The 23,740-nt window shown below is 33.8% G+C and overlaps 2 protein-coding genes and 1 pseudogene across 2 annotated transcripts; 2 read left to right on the top strand and 1 right to left on the bottom strand.

Annotated features, from left to right (window-relative positions):
• Positions 1–426: 426 nt before the first annotated feature.
• LOC149480540 (uncharacterized) lies at positions 427–13,280 on the bottom strand. The gene is made up of 7 exons (XM_089706897.1): positions 13,045–13,280; positions 5,185–5,350; positions 3,602–3,837; positions 3,168–3,344; positions 2,588–2,776; positions 1,470–1,648; positions 427–549 (listed from the first exon to the last, which is right to left on the bottom strand). Exons 1-7 carry the CDS (start codon positions 13,094–13,096, stop codon positions 538–540), a joined length of 1,011 nt encoding a protein of 336 aa, XP_089563023.1. The 5' UTR covers positions 13,097–13,280; the 3' UTR covers positions 427–537.
• Positions 5,573–8,197, top strand: LOC149480541 (NADH dehydrogenase [ubiquinone] 1 alpha subcomplex subunit 8 pseudogene; annotated as a pseudogene).
• Positions 13,281–19,890: 6,610 nt separating the features above from the next.
• Polr1C (RNA polymerase I and III subunit C) lies at positions 19,891–21,814 on the top strand. The gene is made up of 6 exons (XM_089706285.1): positions 19,891–20,103; positions 20,187–20,487; positions 20,564–20,683; positions 21,042–21,224; positions 21,376–21,603; positions 21,675–21,814. The coding sequence occupies exons 1-6, from the start codon at positions 20,050–20,052 to the stop codon at positions 21,782–21,784; spliced, it is 996 nt and encodes a 331-aa protein (XP_089562411.1). The 5' UTR covers positions 19,891–20,049; the 3' UTR covers positions 21,785–21,814.
• Positions 21,815–23,740: the final 1,926 nt, after the last annotated feature.

The raw sequence follows: 23,740 nt of genomic DNA, 5'->3' as shown, positions 1-23,740 counted from the left end.
ATGTTACCATAATATGTGTGTCAAATTTCATGAACATAGGTTCAGCAGTTTTTGCGTGAAGGAGTAACAACATAGGTACTTTTCGCATTTATAATATTAGTAGGATTTTTTTTTTACTGGTAATAGGGAAGCGCTTGACCACAATCTCGCCTGATGTTGAGATGTGGTCTAAGATGGAACGCGCTTCCCTAGAAGGTACCTTCACTCTACGCTTGAGTTAAAATTATTTGATTGCCATTGATCAATCCATACAGAATTTGATATTTCGCCTTTTTTGTGAGGGTAATATAATATTATACACGCGATAAACCCAGTATACATTTGCATGTACTTACGTACCAAACATAAGAAACGTAAGTCAGTCGGTTTTTTGGAAACGGCATAGACTTTATTCATGCCGTAACATAAGCAAAAAAAACAACTGTATATTTTAATAACATTTTAATTTCGAAAGTACAAAAATATCACATATTTGAATAATTTACATATAATTTCTTAATCTATACACGTTTTATGACTAACTCTATCCTGTACTTCTTATCCGAATCTCTGAAACAAACAAAAAAAGATTTTAAATTGGGAATCATACAGGTACATATATTGATCAATAAGTAGGTATACACTTCTGTATATTTTTGTTCTTGCAAATTACTTGACTACTAAATAAAGCGTTCCGATAAAAAGTCTAAAATCTATGCTATGTTCTTTCTCAGGTTTCAATCTATCTCTGTACTAAATTTCTTCTAAAACGGTTCAGTGGTTTAAGTATGAAGAAGAGACAGACAGAGTAAAGGCTTTGTCAGACAGGACGCGTACTTAGCGCGCGTCAGAGCGTTAAGTTGACGCCGCGCTATGACGCTAAGATGTGTTCTACTACCATCGTAGAATACTGTCAAACAGAGCGCCGGCGCTAGCAGTACGCAACGCTCTGTCGCGGCGTTAGGACGCTTTAACGTCGGGTGTTGTATTTTTTTACAAATTTTATTTTAGCGTCGGAGTTAATAGGCGTAAAATAATAATAAAATACTGCATAATGACCGAAAATTTGATAGAATTGGTTAGAAAATATCCATGCTTATATAATACGAAGGATAGTTCATATAAACTATAAAGATATATCAATGAAGGCAAAATTGTGGGCACAAATCGGAGAAGAAATTAATGAAACTGGTAAGTAAAAAATTCTTCCGACTCCGGAGTTAATATCGCTGTACCTTGTTTTGTTCGTAAGTAATAATTATGTAAACAACATGCAGCTTTAATAATATCAATTGCTGTGTCCTAACGCGCGCTAAAGCGTTCTGTTTGACGAAGCCTCGCGCGACGTTAAAACAGGACGCTGCAGCGCTACTACGCAGCGCTAAAATACGCGTCCTATCTGACAAAGCCTTAAGAGGTTACTTCGCATATTTTATAATACATATTAGTTAAGTAGGAGTAGGATTATAAGTTTTATAGATATTCATTACCTGAGCCGCACCAGCTAATAATGACAAGAAACTACGCTGTGGGGGTCTACAATGCTTCTTGCCACCTTCTGCACAGCACAAGTTAGGGAAGCAGTCCACGCTAGATTGACACTTCTGAGGAAACGAGTCGAATTGCGGCGGTGGTGAGCATTGAAGGTAAGACTCCAACATTCTTATTGCTGGAAAAAAAAAGAAAGTCACCATCAAGTTGAAATAGACAGTAAAAGTGCTGGAGCCAACGTCCAGCATATTATGTAGCAGCCTTCAATAAATTGTACACTAAGTAAGATATGTAGTTTTCCTCGCATCTAACAGAATTATAGAATCTAAAGAGAGTTCTCCATTGCTGCAGTTGTGCCTATTTATTTGAATTTAAATAAATTCACTATAATTTAAACGACACAATTCATTAAATGGAGCGCGGTTATCGGTTATCATGTCAATAAGTTAATTATGAAGCGAGAGAAGTAGAGTTTCTATAGTTTTTGGTGAGAATAGGTGGTCATAATCAGAGAGATTTTAAAAATAAACGTGAAAATGGCCCTCAATTCATTGTCGTCTTGAACTTTAGTAACCCTGACCATAACTAGTACACAATTCGACACTGTTTTTTAGATCTGTGGTTTTTTACGTGGGTAGGTACAAAATTAAAAAAAAAGTAACAAGGTTTCTGATCCATTATATTATATATTATCCAGCTTACTTAACATAGATCGGTAACAGGTCTACATTATTATAGAAAATGGTTCTCTTTCCTATAAAGAAGCAGAGGTTTCCAAATAGGGACATAGACCGTACGTATTTGAACGGATATTCCCACTAAATTATTATCTGTGCACGTACCCAACTGCAAGTACACAGAAGAATTCTTTCGTTAAACTTTCATTTAAACCAAATTTAATTAAATAATATAAAGGCAACTAAAAACCTACGCAGTTGTTACATAACTTGTATTACGGAAGCCGTTACGAATGTATTATTTAATTCTTTAAATTGCGTCTAATCCACTTTTATGTATTTTGTAATTTGTTTGTGTGTAACCTTACTCGGGGATTCCCTAGAGGCTAGAGTTCTACTGTTCTACAAGATTTTTCCTGCTATGAAAAAAATATACTAACGAGCCTCTATCCTATTGGCCACTGGAACAAGGTCGAGGCGAGCTCGTGCCGTGCGGCAGTAGGAGCGGGTGCCGTCGGGGCAGCACACGCGCGGCCAGCAGTCAGCGTCCGTCTTGCATGATTGTACTTCGAACAGCAGCTCGCCCAGCGGCGTGGCGGGACATTCACGTGGAATGACGCCCAGGATAGCTGATTATTGAGAAACTTAAATTAATTGTAACGATTATTTTGAAATTAGAGATTAACTGCCAATAATAATTCTTGTTCCTACATATTATTATTGTATTAACTAGTTTGTTTAAATTGATGAAAAATGTTAATAGAATAAAATTAAAATGAAAATAATAAACCCAATGCCCTACCTGTACCTACTACCTAGTTATATATCATGAACAGGAAACGTCAAATAAATTATTGCTGAATATAGTTATGCACAGATTCTGTTAGCAAGTGGTTAGCAATATGAATTAATTAATTTGAAAGTGATATAATTGTATGCATACGCGGAAGACAATTTGGACATTATTTCGAGATTAACGTGTTTGGACGTTTATTGTTAAGTAATAAAATTATATCATACGCTGGTGTGATTGTTCCTTGACAGTAGGTCGTGGGGCTGGCACGCCTTTCACGCATTGCCCTTGGCAGCACACCTGGTCGGGCCCGCTGCTGGCGCGGCATTGCGAGTTGTTCTCACAAAGGAGTGGAAACAGCACTGTTGGTATTGACTTTGGGCACACGTACTTTTGGCTTTTGCCTGTAAAAATTGTTTAATGTAGAATCATGTATGTATTAGCAAAGACATACAGTAGGCAGCTGAAATCTTTAAGTTTTTCCATTTCGGTTATGAAATAGAGATTTATAGCTCTATTGATAACTTGTGTAACGATTAAGAAGCAGACATTAAGGAAACTATAAGTACACACTATGTACCTACTTAGGTACTATATCGAGAGGCCCCTTTTGCGTTAAAAATATATAGGAAAATAACAAAATCAAGACACCATTAGTTACCTAATTTAGCTGGAGCGCTACTCTTAGGCGTTGTTTGGATGGGTAATATCTGCAGGAACGGTCTCGGTGGCTCCGTCGAAGTCGTCGTGGGCTTCGGCGTCGTAGTCGTGGTAGTGGTGGTTGAACTGGTGGTACTTGGAGTTGTTGTAGTGGTAGTAGTGGTTGTTGTTGTTGTGCTAGTGGTGGTGCTAGTGCTTGTGCTGGTGCTCAACTCGAGTACACTCGCCTCGGTGCTTCTAAAATATTACATTACGATTGATGTCCGAACTACGAAAGCGCTATAGTGATAAGCGGTGCTTCTAACAACTTCTAAACTAATGCATTCCAAAATTTGATAATAATGATATCATCTTCCTACTTAGTTACTACCATTACTACTATAACTATTCTAAGAAAATGTCTCTGTTTTTAATATATTTAAACTTCTTGCAAAAGGTAATACGAGTGAAACTCTAAATAAATATTATGACAAGGTCTATTAATACGGTCATTCAGTGAAAACCTACGGCTTCAGCTGCTAAACTTGTTATGTGGTTAGGTACCTATTTCGTTTATCTAAAAGTAAAGCAAACTTTAAAATCTTAGCTAGTTATGTCTATTTCCATCTGCAACTTATAGTTTTTTAAATTCGTTTTCGATATAAGTAAAAAAATGTCTTTCATTAAAATTTATTATATAAATGTAACTACTTACACAATTAGCATCTCTATTGAAATCATAAACTAATTAGGCGATTATTGCAAGCTTCACACAAATTACCTAAATGTGACACAAATTGAATACAAAGTTAGTCTTCGTAAAATAAGAGGCAATTTAATGGTAGGTACAATATTGGTTGAATTCTAAGGTTGAATTAGAATCATAATAAAATTAAATAAATTAACTACAACTTAGTTAAGAAATTAGCTAGGTCCGGTGGTGAATGGCCTTAACCTGAACCCTGGCCACTCACTTTTAAAACTGGCAAATTGCTGTATAATTTTAGGACCCGGTGATTATTTGATCATTTATATATTACCTACTTTTAGATAAACAGCTTGTAAGTATACCTACTTGATATAATTGAAATAAATTACAACTTAATTGGTGTAAGTGAGGCTATACCTATAGTTGTATACGTAGTATATATTATTATTAGTAGCTGTGCCTATAGGTAGTAAGGTAGGTACATATTAGTTAAGTAACTACCTATAGGCTGGTGGTTATGAGCCTTTAATGCAACTTTAAATTTAGTGTATCATTGAGATCGCATAAAATAAGAAAACTATCCTATAAAGTGTAGAAGCCGCAGGTGAAAAGCTAGTTTTTCGATAGGTACAAGAACAACCAACATTGCGAGGATATCCTAGCAATTTTGTTTTTTTACTGATCTCATGGAATGATGAAATCTAACTCCAAGCAGAGTAGTTAAGATATAAAGAAAAAACAAGTAACTAAAATGAAACTAACATATTGACTAGACAAAAACGTACTTCAGTACCTACACTAAAATATATTCTTCTGTAGATGAATTAAAAGATATTAAGTATAATTATTTCTTAAATTGGTAAACACTAAACAGATTTGTTATATATAAACCTCACCGTAACTTAGCGGCGCCTGGTACGCCCTTTGTACAGAACCCCTTACAGCAAAGCTGTTGTGCTCCCATGAGACTACATTCCGTGTGCTTTTTGCAAGGCAATGGGAAGAGATCCAACCATCCGCTACTTGTGCGCACCTTCGGACATTGTAGTGATTGGGAGTGACCTGAATAAAAATGAATCATTTAATGTTATGGTAATATCTTAAACCAACATTTCTATTGTGTAGGTATGTAAAAATATATTATACGAAAACGAAACCAATTAACAGTGTTATTAATCTACTAGTAACTAATAGTCTAATATAGCCTACTTATTATTAATTATAGTTACTAAGTACATAGAAACTAACCGAAACGTTTGGGTAATGGGTAGGTATAGGTAGTACTCTCGTTTAGGAATTGACTTTGAGACCTTCGTTGTTGAATTTAAATGCAGCTCGAGCGAGGTCGATAGTAATCGGATACAGCAAGCAAGATGTGCGATATGAGGCGATATGCAATCCGATCGCTTGTAAGTTAGTCGACATTAGGGATGTGAATTCCTGAACCCATGTTTAAAATAATTATAAATATTTAGGTATGTATATAAATAACAATAAGGTTTTGTCTCTTCCAGTAGCTTATTTTACTTATTTCCTTACCTAAATTAAATAACAACACGTAAGTCGTGACTCAATTACACGTATAATTTGATAAGTAATTGATAACGCTTACGATTAGGTGCTTACATTCTTTTTTCTTTTCGGATAATTTTAAGCATTGGTTGTAGCTAAGATTACGTACCTAGTACCTACCTTCTATTGCAATATTTACGTAATGTTCTGTTTAAAATTTAGGTAACACAACGCATGTTTAAGTTGAAAACATAAAAGTATCCGTCCGGTACAGTTATGTGGTTAAGATAATATTTAGACCGCGTCTATATTCGTTCATTGTTTTCAAAATCTGATCAACCACTCAAATCTACTTCCTCGAATTAGATCATAAAATTAAGGAGAAATGGAAATATATTCATATATTTTAGTAAAAATTTAAAATATCAATATTATTAATGCGGACCAGAAAAAAAATTGAAAAAGAAGGCTGACCTTAATACCTAACTATTCAGTCTATAAAGAATAAGAAGCAGTGAAACAGATGGAAATTTCATTAATCTATTATGTATATACTAATATTATAAAGCTAAAGAGTGTTTGTTTGAACGCACTAATCTCAGGAAAAACTGGTCCGATTTGAAATTTTTTTCCGGTGTTAGATAGCTCATTAATATATGAATAAATAGGCTATAAATAATATATATCATCACTAAGACCAACAGGAGCGGAGCCACGCGGGTGAAACCGCGCGTCACAGCTAGTAATTAATAATGCTAATTTTCTTACCCGACAGAGAAGAATAGAATAAGTAGGTATTACCGTATTATGAGACAAACATGTTGAAGGCAAGTAAGAAAAATTATTGAACGATATTTTATAAGGTCTCCTTCGACACGTGTCAAGTAGGTATTAGAGTTGTATAAAAATTAATTAAGTACCTACATACAGATCCAATTTTTTCCTGATGCTTCCGTTAAAAGTTGGGTTATTAAAGGTCAAAATAATAGAGTACCTACCTTACTACTTACTACCTATAAGCTCACAAGCTCTACAAGATGACATAGTAAGGTATTATAACTTTATGGTTTCCTAACACAATGATATTACGTAATAAAAGAAATTAATAAATACGTCATAGTTGACACAAAAATGATTTATTTAAGTTTGATAAGAGTTTGAATATTGACATCTCCAACAAACGAAATCTTCTTACTTGAAGAGAGAATTCACACAAATCAGTTTTGCCCTTAGGTGAATTAATCATGGTTATCACAAATGACATCCAATTGCCTGAATTTAAAACCCTCACCGTTCCAGAGGTAAATTTATCAACACCAACATTAATGGCTGCTGCTCCATATCTTGGCAAGGATTGCGAAGCTATCAACAACGAGTTTATGCTATGTCGGTTTGAGTCTCGGGATCCTAGAGTTTGTGTAGACCTAGGTAAACTGGTGACTTCATGTACACTACAATTCTTTAAAAAAGTAAAGAATAATTGTAAGCACGAATTTAATCAATATGCCCAGTGTATAGATAAAAGTTCTGGGGATTTCTCGTTCTCGGTTTGTCGAAAAACACAAGCCGTATTTGACAAATGCATGGATGAGAAGTTATGTATGAAAAGACCCGATTTTGGATACTTTTGTCGTGCTCGGGTGCATAAGAGCCGTGTTGCACCTCCACCACCGGAGCCCTGCCCTTGCCACTCGAAGGTGCCGGATCCGACACCGTCTCTACCTGACTGTAAACCACGCCCTCCACCACGCTTCGGATCCCGAAACTTTTGGATGACTGAGTGATGATTTATTTTCAATTTAATTAATTTAGGTATTATTGTTTTGTATTGTTGTTATTAATAAAAATTATTATTTATTTAAAACTTCAAATTATACATAAGCATATGAATTGTACCTACACAGTGAAAGAGTACAATAAAACCAAGATTTATGTCTGAAAGTGTTATGTAGACATTATTTTATTATACTTACTGCGAGTAGTAGATAATAGATTGTATAATACGATGCAATATTGTGCTATTATAGTATTAATGTAAATGTAAGTTTAACAGGGTTTTTATTATCTAAACTTATTTTTACTAAGACTTAATTACGTACAATGAAAATCTATAGGTAGGTCCGTATAATAAAAGATGTAGAGTTTTTTCTTAGAAACTACTGGTCGAATTTCAAAAATTCGAGATTCGGAATAAAACAGAGTCGATTTCGCTCTGTCCGTCCCTATAAAGTTTTTTTTGTGTGGTGTCTCGATGTTAGCCTGCAGAAGGGCTTCTACATCTTAACGCGGACGCGTGTTTAAGATGTAGAAGACCTTAGAAGATGCCCGAAGGTGAAGGTTCACCCTGGTAGCGACATGCGCAAGGGCGTCCCCCCTTGACGGGGATCTCAAACCTCGGCTTGGGCTGTCGCTTGAGTGGAGGAGGACGGAAGGGCCCCAGTCGGACGGGGTCCCTATTATCACCTATTATGCTTAAATCTTTAAAACTAATTTGTTAAGTTTTAGATAAAGCATACGAAGCCGCGGGCGGAATACGATATTACCATATTACAAAATAAAAATTATGTATTATACTATATTTTATAGACGGTTAATAAAAATAGGTATGTAAGAGTACGATGAATTATTTTTAACATATTATTATCTACCTACATTTAGTTACTACTGATATTGCAAAAATGAAAGGTTTTAGAAGGAAATTTCATTGAAGGTTATGGAGGTGAGGTCACTATTACGGTAATCTTCGAAATATGTTGTAAGGGTAACTACTTACTAAACATACTAAACATTATTTTTTTGCATTTAGTTTTTTAATTATTCACACATTGAATGAATATAGCATTTCCCTAGCTATATTCATTCGTAAACTAAATATGTTTTTAATCTAATTTTAGATTTTCATAATGCTCTCTATTAGATAGGGCAGGAAAATCGTCACATGATATCTCCGTGATCCGTCGGTGATACTGATTTTTTACGAGACGTTAAGAACTCAAGATCAATTGAATTACGTAATTGTTTGTAGACTTAGTTTTGTCTTATTTTACTAGATACTTAAATTATGTACACTGTTTAGCAGGCAATTTGTTGGTGCGCAATGTCCATGATATCATTTCACATAAAAATAATTATAGCCTATAATAATTAATCTTATGAATTATGTGCATATTTATATTAGGTATTACTTGTATACGTAGTATATTATTATTAGTCTGTGGTATTACCTATTTAATCCATTTCAATTGTTGAAATAAATTATTATAACCTATAGGTATAGGCTATAGATATAAGCTTCTTGGCTATAACATACGTAGTATATTATTATTAGTCTGTGCTATAACCATATTATAATCTGCAGCTGCAAGCTGCAGGTTCTGTAGACTGTAGGTTTAACAAATCTCAACACGAATAATAATAAACATACCCATCTCTCTATACATATAATAACATTTACCTACATAATGGTAGCCTACATCTTATATGACCTACCATTGGTAGGTCATATAAGATTCTAGAATTTTCTCCCTCCGATTGATCATTAATGAACTTCAAGGAACTCTAAAATCAAAACTGAATGAGTTATTGTATAAAAAGACAAAAATTTTGCCAAAAAATATATGTATATTTAATAATATTAAAACCTGCAAAATTTTGTGTTTATTGAATTAAGACATCTCTTTCTTATCTATTATTTATCAAACATTTAGGTATGATGTAAACGATCGCAGTCATTAGAAATTTGAATATGGGCTAATTTACCAAGAAAGGCATAAAAAGTAGACTATGAATCTTTCGTAAGAGTAAATGAAGTAAATACACTAAGAAGGTAATAGAGACTACCAATGCTGAAACCATCCACTCAAATGATTTACCTAATTATTTATGCATTACAATATGCATCATGCTACTAAACACACATGCTACACACAGTATAAATGTTTAGTACCTACCTAATATTATGTAAGTAATGAATAATGATGGAACTACAACTTACAAGTCCAGTATATAGTATTTAAATATTATCTGTGCAAGTACTTACTCTATACGTAACTAGGACCCGCATTAAACTTTCATATGGAAGCTTCTATAAGATTTCATCAATCCTTGCTCTTGAAAGCACTTTATATAACCAAAATAACCCAGATGCGGGACAAAATGTCACAAGCAGTCACAGCTACATATAAGTTGATTGGTATTGCGTACTTGATAGCCAGTAACCACCAAAGACTGGTGATTATTACATCTACACCAAGAAACAGGAAAGCTTGCAAAAGTAAAATCGAAAGTATTTAAATGGAAAGTTAAGTACTTATTGCAAAATTATTATGTTCCTATTTATGACGTAAGTCTATAATACAAAATATGTAGGTTTTGAGTACTTACCTATATTTTTTGTAAAAAATAATGTAATGAGATGCCGCTATGCTAGCTTATTGCAAATTTTTAATATTCTAGAAACAAGAATATTCGAAATAAGTTTTTTGGGGAACGAAGTAGGTACGAACTAGAGGTCCGCGCCGCAGTCCAAAAGCCCAGCGGCGGCGCGCCGGGTGCGGCACCCGGCGCGGCGCGGCGTCGCCGGCGTGGGCTAGTTATTTTTAAAGTTATTAGGGGGTGGGCGGGGTATTGCCAAAAATTTTATTGGCAATGTTATGTCAGAGCAAGCAAAGGAGCAGGTGGGCCACCTGATGTTAGGTGGTCACCACCGCCCACCTGTAACACTAGAAGTGTTACAGGTGCTTTGCCGGCATTTTATGGACAAATAAGCTCTTTTCTTGAAGGCCCCAATGTCGTAGTTGTTCGGGAACACCGCAGGTGGCAAATCGTTCCATAGTTTCACCGTACGCGGAAGGAAGTTGCGGGTGAAGCGGACAGTGGTGGAGCGCCAACCATCCAGATGGTGCGGATGGAACTGGTTTTTACGGCGTGTGGTCCGGTGGTGGAACTGTGCGGCTGGTAAAAGGTGGAACAATTCCTCAGAGCACTCCCTATAGTAGATTCTGGACAGTATACAGAGAGACGCAACGTCTCTTCGCACTGACAGTGGATCGAGCCTATCGGAAAGCCTACGGTCATCGACAATTCGAGCTGCTCGACGTTGTATGCGGTCAAGAGGAAGGAGTTGATACTGTGGGGCTCCGGCCCAGAGATGAGAACAGTACTCCATATGCGGTCGCACCTGAGCCTTGTACAGCTGAGCACACCAAGTTTTTTCGAGGCTAATTTAGCCTTCGCTTCCAAATGACTGCGGAATTGAACGTCACTCGAGATTTCAACTCCGATGATTCCGATTTTCAGCGATATACTAAGGGGAGTACTCTTAAACCGATGTTCTACGACAAATGGGGTCTTTTTAGCGGTGAACGCGCAAACCTGTGTCTTTAGGGGATTGAACTCGACAAGATTTAAGTTCGCCCCAATCCGAGACTTCTTGGAGAGAAGACTCGACTTCAGACACAAGTTTGTTTCGACTCTCATTGAGGCTTTCCTTTGAGGTGTTTGCACGGCCGGGATAAAGAGCATCCCCTGTACTGTCGTCTGCATAGCAATGAATATTACTGATTTGTAACAAATCATGTTTATAATTATCATAGATAAAAATAATTTTGTTAACTTTTGCAGGATTTAGACGCGATCTCTTCGCAGTTAAGACTAGCCCAGCTACAGAAAAAACCCTTTCATTTGGCGTGCTTGTATCTGAGATAGATAGAAACGATCGCTCTAATCCGGCAAGCCAAGGAAAAACAACTTTTTTTTGTTCCCAGAACTTAAGAATGTTGTCCTCTACATCTCCTAAATCTGAAGGGTTAGCCGTAGCCAAATATCTCCAACACTCTTGAGCGACGTCGTCATCCTCATCAATAAATCTATTGGAGTGTTTTTTGGCTAGCTTTTGGAGTAAAACATCTGGCATCGATATAGTAGACATTGTCTACTATATCGATGCGACGTTGCCGTGTTGTAGACAACAACGCGTGCGTGACACATGGTTCGCGCGCAAAATTTGAACTCGGCGCCAATTTTTCTGTGACCCGGCGGCGGCGGCGGCGCGCCGGGGTCTCTCGGCGGCGGCACGCCGGCGTGGCGCGGACCTCTAGTACGAACTAACCTTCTATCATCAGTGAATAAAAAAAAATGCATTACTAAATTCACCTATGAATATAAATTAATGATAAATTAATAAGGTTAATTTTAGCAGTCAGTTAAATATACATATATCATTAATTTAATATATCTAAGTTAAATCTTAAGAGTAATTTATTGAAATGTATATATATGTAATTATTATAATCTAAAAATTATTTCGAACATATTTAGATTCGACCCCATTGACATTAACTACCTACCTAATAATTATACATTAATTGAGTTTAGTACCTGTGTCATGTGTGTAATTATAAGGCACAGCTGCGTTCTTACCGAAATACTAGGCTAAGCCATAAAAACAGAAAATACGCTAAGAATTGAGAAACATCCGTCTGTTTTGGGAATATCGGTTAAAAATTAAATAATATATAATATATAAAAAGTTTTTAAAACGCTTTTATTACAAGCTTCACCTGTAAACTTATGTTTTCCTTTAGGCTCGATTTTGACTTTCTTTATAGACCACGCGTTAGTAGGTATTCTGTGATCATGATTCATGGCCCAGTCATTTAAGGTTAAATTAGGTACGAATCTCGGAAATCGAGATACCCAGCTGTAAGTCTGTAAATACTTGTACATATATTGACACCCTTAAAGTTGTCTCAAAACCTGCGTATATTGTAGGGTGTAAGCAACTATTAAATTTCAAGGTCAAAGGTCACAAAAATCGGTTGTATGCGCTTTCTTCGGAAATATCTCATTTCCTATGGGTTTTTTGCTATTTGCATTTATTATCAATATTGTAGAGTACAAAATTCTCTACTAATTTTGTCTAAATTTTTTTTTATGCGGTGAACCGTTTTCGAGATAGAGGGCGGAGAGCGCGCGGTCACAGCATCACTTCAGGTCAACCGGTGTGCGCCATATACATAATATTATAGTTGATGAACTATCAATGATTATAAATATTTGTCAATTTTTCTTAACTATTATATTATATTTTATCATTTTTTTCCTAACTTATCCACTTTTAATTCAGTAAGTATTAATTTTAAATTTAACAACACTTACCTGCCCATGTAATTGTATAATACATACCTATAGGTACATAAATAACCACTAGGTAAATTAAATTTAATTAAAAGTTAAAACCTCACCTGTCTTGATAAATCCAAGTAATAAAAAAAGCGTTAAAGCTTTAAGCTTCATAATGTTTTCACAAATAAATCACGAAAGATCACAAATACACAGTTTATCTAAATGCGCGCCTTCTACTAGAGGCTCTCGTCAACTCTTTACTGTCAAGCCTGGGCTGGCGAATGGCGCTCTGGGCCCAGCCGTTGCATAAGTACCGGGCTGTTGATACAGATTATCATTTGGCGGACAAACACTTTCGCTGCACTTTATTGCTTCAATGTGCTTGCCCTCCTTACGGTTCTGAGGTTCAACTTATTGTAAAGTGCCACTTATGATGATTATTCTTTATGTAGCCTCCTGCCTCGCTTTCGGCAAATTTTCGAGCAAAGATTTACTTGTGTATTACATATAACATAACGTTACCGAACCTGTATGATTCGAAATGCTACTTATTAAAGTAGGTATTTAAAATGTTGTGTAACATAACGTATAAAAAATTTGCTCCTGACCGATTTTTAAATCTAGTGTGTTGAGATCATTGAGATATACATATGGAGACGACACCGCCTACATCACTTATGTTCCGCTCAACATACGCCATATGGCGTAACTGCACGCTCATTTTTTATTTTTTTTAAAGTGAAACGCATCAAATATGCCTTCGTGTATGTTACGATATTGCACAAATAATACAAATAATACGGAAAAGTGCAAAGGAATAACTTTCATTGGTAAGTACCTAACTAGATAATAATTTTTAAAACTTAGTTAGAGCAAAAAAAGGCGCACAGATTTTGTTCGTGGTGTCTCCTCCATACGTAGTACTATTATCTCAATGGTTGAGATATGATTAATTTATAATGAGAAACCCTCTTCTCAATAATTCTTACAAAGAGGTGCGGCGGAGCGAAAGCACATAAGATATCAATATTAAGAGATTAGGATTTAAAAAGCTAACTCTAGAGTCTAGAACGTTAGTGAAGCTTCTTCATGTACCGGTTTTTAGTTAATATAATATATTAAATTTTAAATATTAGTAACTTAGCTACCTACACAATATTTTGATTTGAATTAAATCCAAGCCCAGATGAACATCATACTAAGTAATTGAAATGTTTTATATATCTGCACTCTGAAGATCAATAGAAAATAATTATGAAGTTACTGTTACACATGAGAATAATAATTTATCTACATTTTTGTAGCCCAACTATCCGTTATATGAACAAATCCAGATTTTTATTATTTCGCCGATTTGTTTTATTTTGTGCGATTTCAAAATCAAAGATACATATACCTTAAAAATATATATAGACAACATGATAGACTTTAATTAAATAATGTTATGTTTGAGACAAAGATTTGGTATTGGAAAAGAACCTGGGAAATATGTATTAAGTAGCCATAAGTTAAGTAGGTATGTACTAGCTGACCCGACACACATTGTCCAGCTGTCTTCGCGCAAATTGTCAAACCCATGCTTTTTATACGCCCGTATTATTTCAAATTTTCTCAATTTTTTGATCCCAATTTCTTGATTTTTCTTTCCTCTTATGAAAGAATGAACGCACCAAAACAAGAATCATCAAATCCGGTCGAGCCGTTCACACGTGATGTCGTGACAAAGGGAAATAGGGATTCATTTTTATACACATGTATAGAGATTATTAGAGTTATTTAATATAGTGATTTTTCATACTATGCATACATGTCTAATAATACAAAAAGATACAACCCTAGCGGCATTCGTGCAATGACGTGCTTGCAAGTGAGTCGCACGGTGGGCAGCACTATCTCGACTCTTTGTGCGGGTAGGTAGTACTTATGGTATATATATTTTCTTCTCGATATGTGAACCGTAGTTATTATTATTAAGATTTTGTAGGCTATTATAGCGTAGTAATTTTCACTTTTGCATGGAAGTGATGTATCTGCTAGTATCTAATCTGTGCTATACTGAAAACATCTGGCAATAACCGTTATAGTGGGAACCGAAAAGAGCCCTCTCAGGTATAAAACCTAGACTATTTAAATGCTAGTACCTATATTAAATAAAAATACTATGCTAGAGTGAGAATAATAGTGATTTAGTAGGAAAAAAAGATAGCTACAGAGATAGTACATGCATAGATCTGACCATGGATAAGTAGTAGCTAAGTCTTGTTGTCTGTACTTAATGAAAAAGTCTGCCGTGACGAAAATAAGTTTTTAAGACCCTAATAAATAAAATATATGAATGGCAGATCTGGTCAATTACTTTCAAAATTTTATTTTTTTCAGCACTTTCATAAGTGTCTGCCAGAATGTTACCCGCGTGATAATGGTCTGCCATTGTTATTTTCCGATAATAATAATAATGTATTTTCAAATATCAAACTGGCAGACGTGGTCGAATGGATTTAAAATTCGCCAAAAATTTCCACCTATCTTACCTGAGCACCCGCCGTGTCCACCACTCTGGGCTTAGTGACTCCCCATCTCATGTAGGTATAGTAGGTAGGTATATAGAGGAATCAATACACAAAAATCCAGGTCTGGTCAAATACATACAGGTAGCTTTGCGCTAGCTCTCTTAACTATTACGTCCGTTGACTACGATTTAAAATTTTAACGTTCTTGTTAAGGTCCTGGTAAGTGATAAGAGGGTAGCTAGCTTAGTTTACAGCTCATTAATGTATGTATTATAATTTATAATCGATCCTTGATGAGTGTACAAAGTTTTAATTAAAACAGTCTGTGTAAAATGGGTCAAAATCAAATCAAATCAAATCAAAATCAAAGAAAATGACACCCATGACGAAAAGATTTCAAATTTTTGTCGGCGCCATCTTGGATTTTAGTTTTGACCTCATATTGGTTAATAGCTACCCCAAAAACCACCCACATTTGCAAATGTGTTTGCTTCTTAAGAAAAGTTCAGTTTTAAAGATATAGGTAGTTAATGTGACGAATTTAATTTATTTCATTCCGACTGTTTCTCGGAATAACATACATTTACTAAGAATTGCATACAATGCCGGGTTTAATATATTGCCGGTAACATAATATTATGTATGATAATAATTCTTAAAAAAGTATTTTAAATACATTTCTTAAAAAACTTCGATATTGTATACAATAATACAATTCATATTCAAATTGTTGTAAAATAGTCACACTTTTTTAAGTTGGTTGAATACACTAAAATACTTATAAGGATCGTACCTACTAATAAAAGTAACAAATTGATTTTTTAAAGTTCCCAGTAATCTTCGGAATCTATTTCAATAAAAATATAAAAAAATAATAATATCAAGTATGAAGATGGTCTATAAAATGGATTGCGCTATGTTTACGTGAGCGCGATGTCCCGCGAACCACGTTGCGACGTTAAATACCTAAGTTTGAGTAACGCAGATTTGTGACAGCGTCCTTAAGGAGTCGGTAACATACAAAAATGTCGGATACATACAAACGTACAGGTGAAGCTAATAAAAGCGTGTTAAAAATGAATAGCTAAATGTGTTGCTAAGCGTAAATCTCGAAAACGGCACAACCAATTCGCATATTTTTAAAGTGAAACTTTTATTACATCGTCTCAAACTTTTTGGTCTGTGTAGCGCATGTCGCGTGTATCGCGGCTGCCGAGTAGGTATACCTACTCGGCAGCCGACCGACACGCGACCTGATCAACGCTGTACTCGATGTAAAGTTTACTAGAAGAACCATATTTTTACAAATTATTTATTTAACTTTAAAATTAAAACTCTTTTAAAAATGTAGTTAAATAAATTTTTAAATAAATTTGTGGTGTGTTTTGTATGATACACTTTCTAATATTATGAATGCGAATGTATTATAGTGTAAATGTAAAGTATGTAATTTTACGATATATTTTCTGAACCGCTAAATTGATTTTGAAGATTTTGATAGTAGAATGGATAAATCATAAAATGAAATAAAAAAATTATTAATATTATTTATTATATTATCATTTAAAATTATTAATTATTTCTTATTTTTATTTAACATTTTTAAAACATTATTATTATTGTTTGATTTATTATTAAAGAAATAGCACTAAACCCGACTTTTTATTTTATTAACTTTATTATTTAAAAAGTACTCACGTTTATCTGATATTCCAATTAAACATATTTTTTTAAAGTACTTATAATTAATAGAAGAAATATTCAAATGGAATAAACAAACTTAATTCAGTTGGTAAGCAAATTTAAAATTACATATTTATACTTTATTCATATATTTTTCCTTTAATAACTTATTGAACATAAAATTTACTTATGATACATATTTATTTACACAACTTATCGATAGTTCAACTCGCAATTGATACCTACCCATCCCTATTTGTCACACACACATCGATAAAGTATCTATAGCTCATCTGCCTACACAGTCTGCCTACGATGCGCACTAAGCAATTTGTGCAATACACGCGCTCTATACTATTGTATTAATATATACTCTTAAAGGGCTGATAGACGTAGGAACTTTAAAACCGCGGTTTTAAAGTTCGCGTACTTACTCGGCTCGACGTCGGTGACACACGCAAGAGCTTGGTCAGTAGCTTCTCGCGTGTCACCGATATCGAATGTCTCTATGTCATCAACAGAGGGAATTTTATGTTATTCAGGAATTAAATATAGACATTTTTAATTTAATAACCAGCACTTATTTTTAAGTAAATAGCATTCTAACAAAATAAATGTTCAAAAATTGAAGGATATATTTTCGTTTTTACTATTATATTTTGAGGGTACTTTACAAAAAAAGAGCGTGTGCGCCGAGCCCACGCGTCAGGAGTGAAACTTCCTTGGCGTGATTCAAAGATACCTTCGCCAATATTCAATTATATTATATTCATTCATATTAATTATATTAAATTATTTTCATAAAACTAAAAGAAGAAGACGAAATTAATTGAACTTTTGCACTTAGTAACACCTATTATAGCTAGACAGGCTAGGCTCGCGGCTCGCGGCGGTGACAGACGTGCGAGCGAAGGCGGGCTACGAGTAAAATTTCAAACATGTTGGATCGTCAACGAACTTACTCGACGGTTTTTAAGTACGCGTACTTGGGGTGACACACGAGCGAAAAAGGTCGTCGAGCCACAAGTTCGCGTACTTACTCGTACGTCTGTCCAGTGCCGGTTTTAGCCTTACCAGCGCCCTGGGCGAGATTTATATGGCGCCCCCTAACTGCAATTCAAACCCATATGAAATAAATATAGTTTAAAAAACTAAAAAACACGCTTTCAAGATAGATACCTACCACTAAAAAGTAAAAAATAATTATTACTCTAGGAATTAAACAATAATCAATACATTAGTATAATTGTGAAAAAAGCGTGGGGCGCTTTTCAAGAGCTGATTATACATGGCACCCCACGATTTTTTCACAATTTAGTTTTTTAACTACATATATTTATTTTGCATTTTTTAGTAAGATTTATGCTGAATAATGTCCATACACTCATATCTTTAATATTTTGTTATTATTTGTACTAGCTTTCCGCCCGAGCCTAAAATGTAGCGATAATATGTAATCAATAACAGTCGATAATATGGAAACAAGTCCTAATGATGAAAATGCAGATTCAACTCAGTTTTAAGAATTGCATAACCATAAAACAAAAACGCTTCCCGCCGCCTACCTGTCACTATATTACATACATGCTTTGATCTTTAAAATTACGCAACGGATTTTAATTCAGTTTATTTTAATTTTATTTAATATAACGATTCAAAAGGAAGGCTTGAGTATATCATGTATTAAGATTTTGTACAAATTACCCAAAATATGTGTAATTTATATATGCGAATATATGTTGTGTGTAGAAGTCGGAAAAAAATTAGGCGTACGGGAGCTGTCGACGAAAATGCTATCTAAACCCTTTGAGATATAACGAAATAATGTATGGTGGAATTGTGTATCAGTTACAGGTCTCCAGAAATTTCCTTTATAGGACATGTCTATCTCTAAAGAGAACATACTAGTTATATCAATTTTATTACTTTAAAAAATTAGCAATTACAAAGTAGTAATTTGGAAGCTACTTACAGAATTACGGTACTAAATCTTATCATTTTAAATATGTAATTAGCTTGAGTATTTCATAAAGATTATTTTTTCCTTTTACATCTTTCATATTAAATGAATATTTTTTGGAGTTATAGCAAAATTAAAAAAATGCGCCACGCAATGATTTTCTGCCGTTGTGATACGAACGGCGCCCTGCGTCAGGCGTGCGACAAGTTGTGCATTATTACTTGTTTAGTCGATAATAAGATAAAAAAATAATAATCTAAAGTCACCAATCCTTGATAAGTGTAAAAATTTTGAATTAAAACTGACCGTTTAAAATGGATAGAAAACGTGTGTAAAGAAGTCGGTTAGTTTACGTAAAGAAATATTTAATCCTGGCCATCCTTATCAGGATAATAAGATAAATTCATGCAATTATTGTATTGTTACCGGGTTTTGATAACTATACAAAATTTTAATAAAATCCGTCTTTGAAAAGTGGGTCAAAATCGAATCGAAGGAGAATTGGTTACATACAAACATATGTTTTAAGCTAATCCTGGCTATCCTTATCAGGATAATAAGATAAATTTATGAAATTATTGTAATGTCATTCACATTGATATAAAGGGGCGCCTATTGCGCCCCTTTATATCCGGCGCCCTGGGCGGTCGCCCCACCGCGCCCTGCCCTAACGCCGCTACTGCGTCTGTCACCCCTTTTAGGGCAGTGAACAATTTTTCTACTACGGCCGTACGGCGTTTTTATTTTTCTTCAAAGCTTTCTTGCCATCAAGGAAAAAAAATACTATGGCGTTTGACAAATGACAGTGACAGTTTGATTTGTTTACACGAGGCAACTTTTACCATGTGAATATTTGTTGTGAATGTAATTTTGTGAAATTCAATCATTTAGTTCACAGTAAAGTTAAATTGTTATTATCTTGTTATTAAGAAAAACATTTTAAAAGGCATTTTTAAGAATATATTATTGAAATGCCAAAATTAGACGAAAAGCCCCGAGTGTATCTTGAGGAATTTCGAGTTAAGGTTAATTTTGTTCTTGATTTTATTAATATTTACATATTATTTAATTATTTATCGGGATAATCATATAATTATGTCAATTACAGAATGCACCCAATGATTATGGAATGGCTGATGAGAAATGGAATTTTAAAAAATTTACAAAAAATATGCGTATAGTTATCGTAAGAATGGATAATTTAGAAATGGAATTTGATATAATTGGAATACAACCAGCCTTCGCAAATGCCTTTCGTAGGCTGATGTTGAGTGAAGTTCCAAGTATGGCTATAGAAAAGGTTCTGATTAGAAATAATACATCAATTATTCAAGATGAAATTCTCGCTCATAGACTTGGATTGATTCCACTAAAAGCTGACCCGAGGTTATTTGAGTACCGTCCAGAAGGTAGTAATAATGAAAACGGAATTAATTTACTTCAGTGAAATGAAGAAAAATATATTAGATGCTTTTAATGTTTTAGGTGCTACTGAGGGTACTGAATTTGATACATTGGAGTTTTCATTGAAAGTAAAGTGCACTACCAATAAATCACAGACAAAAGAATCATTTAAGCCTGACGATTTATATGAAAATCATAGTGGTAATATATTATTTACAACACTATTATTTTAATTGTATTGAAGATTCTGCGCATCTTTTTCTATATAATAAACTAGCGGTCCGCCCCGGCTTCACCCGTGTTACCTACATGTTTAAACTATCCTATCTCTCAAGTTGGATTGAACTGCACATGGTGTGCGAATTTTATTATAATCGGTTAAGTGGTTTAGGAGTCCATTGAGGACAAACATTGTGACACGAGATTTATATATATTAAGATGGTTTGAGACTTGTTATTCTTAATTGGTTAATACATAAATATCTTGATTCTTTTGAGAAAAAGTAAAAATGCATATAAATTACATAATCCTATTTTCTTTTTTACTTAAATCTTTTAGTGTACTCATCTCAAATCAAATGGCATCCAATTGGCAATCAGGCATCAGTACACAAGGATGGAGATATAGGTCCAGTTCACGGTGATATTTTAATATCAAAAATGAGACCCGGTCATGAATTAGACCTAAGTCTTATAGCCGTCAAAGGCATTGGAAAGGATCATGCTAAATTTTCACCTGTTGGTAAGTACAATAATGTTTAAAAATGCTTTATATTTTAAAAATGTAAATTAAACAGTCATAATATACATAATAAGATGATGGCATGCATGAATTGATATTTTTCTCTATTGTTTTAATACATATCATATTTGTAATGAATTCTTTCTTCTAGCTACGGCGACATACAGGCTATTACCAGAAATTATATTGACGCGGGAAGTAAATGGAAGCGATGCATGTTTATTACAAAGTTGCTTTTCACCAGGAGTTATTAGTATTGACTCAAATGGATGTGCCTATGTAAAGGATGCACGCTACGACAGCTGCAGTAGAAACGTTTACAGATATGACAATATAAAGGATGCGGTAATATTAAGCAGAATAAGGGATCATTTCATTTGTAAGTATCATTATGTACTCATATATCTAGAAATGTTTTCATTAGATATAATGAATTTTTCTTTTTTGCAGTCAATGTTGAATCCGTTGGTGCAATATCTCCGCAGGCAATCTTTGTGGAAGCAGTTAAAATTTTAAGAGACAAGTGTAAAACATTATTGGATGAGCTGAACACATTTTAAGTTCTAAGAAATAAACACCTTGAATATTAACCCATTGACCACCGAGCGGCCCGATCGGGCCGAGACACAATAGATTTTCTATTGTGTCTGTGATCCGAGGACTGACGGATTAATAAAAAATAAATAAATAAAACAAGTTTAACTATCTTAGGTTTTTGTATTAATTATTACTTATATATAATTTAATATACCTAATTAGTAATTATATTATATTATTTTAATAAAATTGTAGGTTTTAAAACAAAACCCACCTTAGTTATTCTAAAAATGCTATTTGTAAATCCTACTACTACATTGAATTGAATAAAGAAAAACACAGAATAAAGAATATGTTTACTATCTTATTTTTGAAATTTATCATAATTTAAAATAATAAAAATTCATACAATACTTTTATTAATATTATTTTAACAAAAACAAAGTTTTCTTACCTCATTTCAGATCTCAAGTTATTATTACTTTTTGTTGTGAATCATTTAATTATTTTTTCTAATTTAGAGTAAAATTCCTTTTAAACCTTGAAAATTTGCAGCTGTCACCATAAATACAGTATTATATAATAAAAAAAATGTGAATAAATGACAAAATCGAAACAACTTTAGTTAAACATTTGAAGAAATTTAACGAAAACTATAATATTAATCATCATTATTTTTTCTACTCTGAAGAAAAAAAAACGAAAGGAACAGGTATATATTCTATTGAATATGATAGCAGGTCGATAAAATCAATATTTTTACTAATTAATTTTTTAAACACTACAAACCTTGCCTCGCTAGCTATTACATAGTAAGCCTACAAAAATAAAATATCAACAACACAATACAAGGAAGATTGTTTTATTCAGACACTCAATTTAATAAATTATTTGACTGACATTGAAAAATGTTGTTCATTAAACATACAACAAGTAAGACTTTAAACAGTAAATGCTGTAACAAAAGTACTGGTAAGAATTTAAATGTTTATTGGGGATTTTTAACACTTCATAATATGACAAAAGCAACATTATAAATCATGTAAAATAATATAACTTTAAATTTACTTCCTGTCACACCTGGTTTCTTATTGCATTAATGATTAAGGTATAAGAAGGTACAAGACAACAATATAATATAGAAGTAGTTGTTGCATCTTAACATGGAAAAAATTTAATAAATTTTTTAACGTCAAAACAGTCCTATCCAAATCTAAAGAACATAGATTCTAATAAAAAGTATCTTCTACTATGTGACACAACAAATACAAATTGTATCTATTTTGAATGATAAAATTGTACCCATTACATAATATTATTACAACAAGATTGTCATAATACATCAACATGAACTTCCATTTTGACTCTTCATAATATGATAACAAACATACAGTGTAGTTTTGCTGATAGCATCACTAATGCCGAGTGCTAATGAGTGCATCGAATCATTAGATCTCAACATAGTGTAAAACTATATACTTTTACCATGTTAAATGACTCATATGATCTGTAGTATACAATAATAAACACTAAGATTTTAGCTGGAGATAAACATTTATAAAACTTATAATAACCTAAATGGTAAACTAGATGAGAATGAAGTATTGCTTTGAATATTTATTTTGGTATGGGGGGATGTGGAGGTCCATTGGAGTCACACACACTAACATAGCACCCTCTGATCACTCTGGCTCGCCTTTGGCCTTTTAACATATTGGCTGCCTGTTCAATGCGCATTACAAGTCTATGTTGATTCTCCAAGCGCTCCAAACAATTTTTACAAATCGTTTTTGGAAGGGGGTCCGAACGAGATACCTTTAAAAAAAATATGACTTGTCTATATTATTAATTAATTTCGAAATAGTTACTTACGTAGTTGTAAATATGCTTACATTGATCGAGAGATAACGGTTTATTTTCTCTGATATGCACAAGCGAATTCCTTCTTCTCCATAAATATGTAAGACTACACGATGCAT

This window comes from Colias philodice, chromosome 18, assembly GCF_061535455.1.
Source record: "Colias philodice isolate Cphi_HAF_F1 chromosome 18, ilColPhil1 Martin Lab GWU primary, whole genome shotgun sequence".
NCBI classification, from domain to species: Eukaryota; Metazoa; Arthropoda; class Insecta; order Lepidoptera; family Pieridae; genus Colias; species Colias philodice.
The sequence above is the reverse complement of the archived record's forward strand: the minus strand, read 5'-3'. Positions and strand labels throughout refer to the sequence as shown.

Excerpts from the sequence above, each read along its gene's own strand:
- LOC149480540 (XM_089706897.1), bottom strand. The coding sequence starts at position 13,096 with ATGAAGCTTAAAGCTTTAACGCTTTTTTTATTACTTGGATTTATCAAG. Across the intron at positions 5,351-13,044 it reads ACTTGGATTTATCAAGACAG|GTCACTCCCAATCACTACAA; the intron begins GTGAGGTTTTAA and ends ATTTTTATTCAG. Across the intron at positions 3,838-5,184 it reads CCAGGCGCCGCTAAGTTACG|AAGCACCGAGGCGAGTGTAC; the intron begins GTGAGGTTTATA and ends GTAATATTTTAG.
- Polr1C (XM_089706285.1), top strand. The coding sequence starts at position 20,050 with ATGCCAAAATTAGACGAAAAGCCCCGAGTGTATCTTGAGGAATTTCGA. Across the intron at positions 20,488-20,563 it reads ATTTGAGTACCGTCCAGAAG|GTGCTACTGAGGGTACTGAA; the intron begins GTAGTAATAATG and ends TTAATGTTTTAG. Across the intron at positions 21,604-21,674 it reads AATAAGGGATCATTTCATTT|TCAATGTTGAATCCGTTGGT; the intron begins GTAAGTATCATT and ends TCTTTTTTGCAG.